Consider the following 3,187-nt stretch of genomic DNA (forward strand, 5'->3'; position numbering starts at 1 on the left):
GGCCACAACAGTGAGAGGCCCGCATACCCCCCCCAAAAAAAATTATTTGCACTCTTCAAAGAAGAAAAACTGAAAATATTTTTATCCACTTTAAAAATAAGTAAAAGGGGAAAAAACCCCACAGAGTTTTAGTTAAATGTAGAAAGTCATGTTGTTCATGAACACAGCTTGCCTAGATAGAGGACAGTGAGAGTTGGGTGTTCGCCCCTCACTTTTTCTTATCTCTCAGCATCAAGTAAAGCTGAAGGGGAGGAGCAGGAGTAGGAAGAAAAGTGGATCTTTGAAAGGTAAGCCTTTGCCATTCAGCCCTGCGCGACCCGAGAGTTAGCTTCCATCTCTCCTAACCCTGAGGGCCCAGCTTCACGGTCTCTGAGGATGCCAGTGGCAGAGCTTATTCCTCAGGAAACAGAGCCTGAGCCTAATTAACAGAGCCTAATGAACGTGGAAGCACTTTGCAAAGGACAAACCCTTTTCAAGTGAGACTTACCATCACTGTCAGGGACATGTGGCCTTGGACACTAATACTTGGGCTCCAGAGTCTAATCCTCCAAAGATTTCCCTTAAAGGGCCATTGCACTCAGCCTCCTGAAAGACTCTTAGGCCTCTGCCTTCACCACCATGACCCAGTCTCCTGATTTCCAGCTTGCAGGGATTGCCTGGAAGAACTGGAGGGGACTCACGACCTGGTTTCACTTCTGCAAAGGTAAAGAAACTTTCCCCTTCTCTCCTGGGTCGTCCTTCCCCCCAGAGCCTCTAATGTGACCCAAGCCCTTGGAGGGGGAGCCATGGGAGGGCATGGCTAAGGCCCTAGGGTGAGGGAGAGCAGGAGCATTATGAAGTCAGTGTGGGGGCAGAGGAGGGTTCTTGGGCTGCAGGTGCCCAACCCTGCCTGTCCTGTCCGGCCATCCTGGCCCCATCTGCTCTCCTACAGCTGCCTGGGGAGGCTTCCTGGCAAGGGCAACGTTCATCAGCTCTCATGTCAAGACCCTCCTGGTGAGACGTGCAAAGCAGTGCCTGCTGGAGCCTGTGGAAGATTCTGCTTGAAGGGTTCGGAACCCTGCATGAACACCTCCTGTAGCGTTTCCTTCCTTGATCCAGACACTCGAGAGGTGCTGGAAGCACATATTAAAAGGTTTTGGGTAAAGCACAGGTGGACCCTACCCCTCAAGGTCCTCAAGCCCATAAATCTCTTTAAGTCGAAAAAGTTCCAACCCTCCACCGTTCTGCAGTTTGCCACTTCCCCTTCAGCCACCTGTGTGTCTGGGTCCCACTCAACCGTCAAGTTTGCTGAGTTCCTGGAGAAACCTCCTCGGGCTCATTCAGGAGAGAAGGTGATAACAGAAGAGTCAGTTCCTACCCTGAAGAGGCCTCTCCTTGTCCCCTCAACTGTGTGTAAGGAAATCCAGAGTACCCTGGGAGCGGTTCCATCTGTTGACTACCATGGGCCCTCAAAGGCTTCTCTGACTGGACAGGAGGGCAGGCCACCTTCTCAGTCCCTCACACTCAGCCTTGTGGGCAGAACCTGGAAGAGTGAGAGTGTGGAATGGGTCAAGAGGGACAGCCTAGAGCCAGGTCCAAGTTCAGCAATGGTCAGGAATGAGCCAAGAGAGGAGAGTGGTGGTCAGGCCTCACGAGACCCCTGCCATAGGGTAACAGTGATGGAGGTGAACTTAGGATCCCAATCTTTGAGAGGTGAAGAGGCCAGGGAGGCTGTGGAGGCCAAGGAGTCTCCTGCTCTTCAACCACAGTCTAGTGTTACCTTGGAAACCAAAGTGTTGACAAAATCCCAAACCACAAATGTACATATGAGGAGTTTAGAGGTGCCAGGGGCCAGTAGAAGTTTTCTACTACCTAGACTGTCTGTTTTCCAACATCCAGGTGAGCCATGCCTTAACATGGAGGTTGCTAGTGAGTTTAACTCCAAAGTAAAGGTACAGTCAGACAACCAGCTTCAGGACTTTCCCAAACACAGGTTCCTTGCTACAGACAACTTGGCTTCTCAGGTGCCTCAGTGCCATCCCCCGAGAGTCCCCACCAGAGACAGGTTAGCTTCCCAGGAGCCAAGTGGCCTTATGGAAGCCCAAAGGAGCCACCTAGGGCAGCAGGAACCCAAAACTTCAAAACTCCAAGACTCATGCAAGAGCCAGAGCAAGATGATTGCCCCTACTTACAAAAGAGAGGACTGTAGGAGGCATAAACCAGGAGAGCATGAAGAAAGGTTTAAAGAATTAGGGACCTCTCAAGCTGGAAGTATGAGCCGCCCTGCCCAGGTCAGGGGAATAACAGACTCTATTGGGAGCAGATGTCTCCAGCTCATGCCAGAGAAGAAACATAGCCCTCCAGAAAGCCTCTTCAGAAAAAGGATGAGGCTATTTTTAAAGTGGATTTCCCCCAAGAAAAAAGTCAATGGTCGAGATGCTCTGCAAAAAAAAAAGCCCATATCAGCCACTGCCCAGAGTCACGGATCAGTCAAAAGCAGATCAACCTTGAAGAGTGAGACTGCTGAGGGTCGGGCACGCATGACAGCTGTTGGACAGATCCCAGAAGAAAAAAGAGCAATTCACCATGGACTTCATGCCACAAAGTTAAATGAACACAAACTGGAATTCCAAGTCCCAGTATGTGGGTGTTTCGGCTACCATAGGCTTACCTCCTACCCAGAGCAAGGGAGAATGATGGGTTCTACAGCCTGCAGTCATAAAGCCACCTCCAAGGGCCAGAGTTGTTCTATCAGGGAAAGGGAAGTCAGACACCAACATAGTTTGAAAAGTGTAAGGTTCGACGATGAGCAGCTGGGCCTAAGGTGCCTCCCATCCTTGCCCCCCAAGAAGAGTTTGTTTCCAGTTAGTACCTGCCAGTATGGGCCAAGGATTCCAGGTGCCCCAGCCCGCCATCAACACTGTCCAAGGCATTGTCATCTTTGGGGAGGTGTCTTGCCTGCTCGACAGTAAAATCCTTCTTTAGTCTTCCCTTTAGTAGGAAAACATGTCTCCAAGTAAAAATTCAGTCCATGTAGACAAAATGATTTTCTCATTAGCACATCCAAGATATTTAATGTTCCCCAATACATATATATATATACATATATATTTTTTTCTAATAAAAGCATAGTGTAATGGCTGCTGTCTGTGCTGTGCACTTTGTCTTCTAGAAGGGAGGGGCATGGAGGGAGGTGGACAGTAGCATC

General features: G+C 49.8%; 1 protein-coding gene across 1 annotated transcript; it reads left to right on the plus strand.

Annotated features, from left to right (window-relative positions):
• Positions 1–795: 795 nt before the first annotated feature.
• On the plus strand, positions 796–2,951 carry LOC309807003 (spermatogenesis-associated protein 31A6-like; the record flags this gene model as incomplete). The annotated part of the gene is made up of 2 exons (XM_082626136.1): positions 796–804; positions 1,047–2,951. The coding sequence occupies 2 exons, from the start codon at positions 796–798 to the stop codon at positions 2,949–2,951; spliced, it is 1,914 nt and encodes a 637-aa protein (XP_082482262.1).
• Between the last annotated feature and the right edge of the window lie 236 nt (positions 2,952–3,187).

The sequence above is a fragment of the Mesoplodon mirus genome (assembly GCF_964341445.2).
Source record: "Mesoplodon mirus genome assembly, chromosome: 1".
Taxonomy (NCBI): domain Eukaryota; kingdom Metazoa; phylum Chordata; class Mammalia; order Artiodactyla; family Ziphiidae; genus Mesoplodon; species Mesoplodon mirus.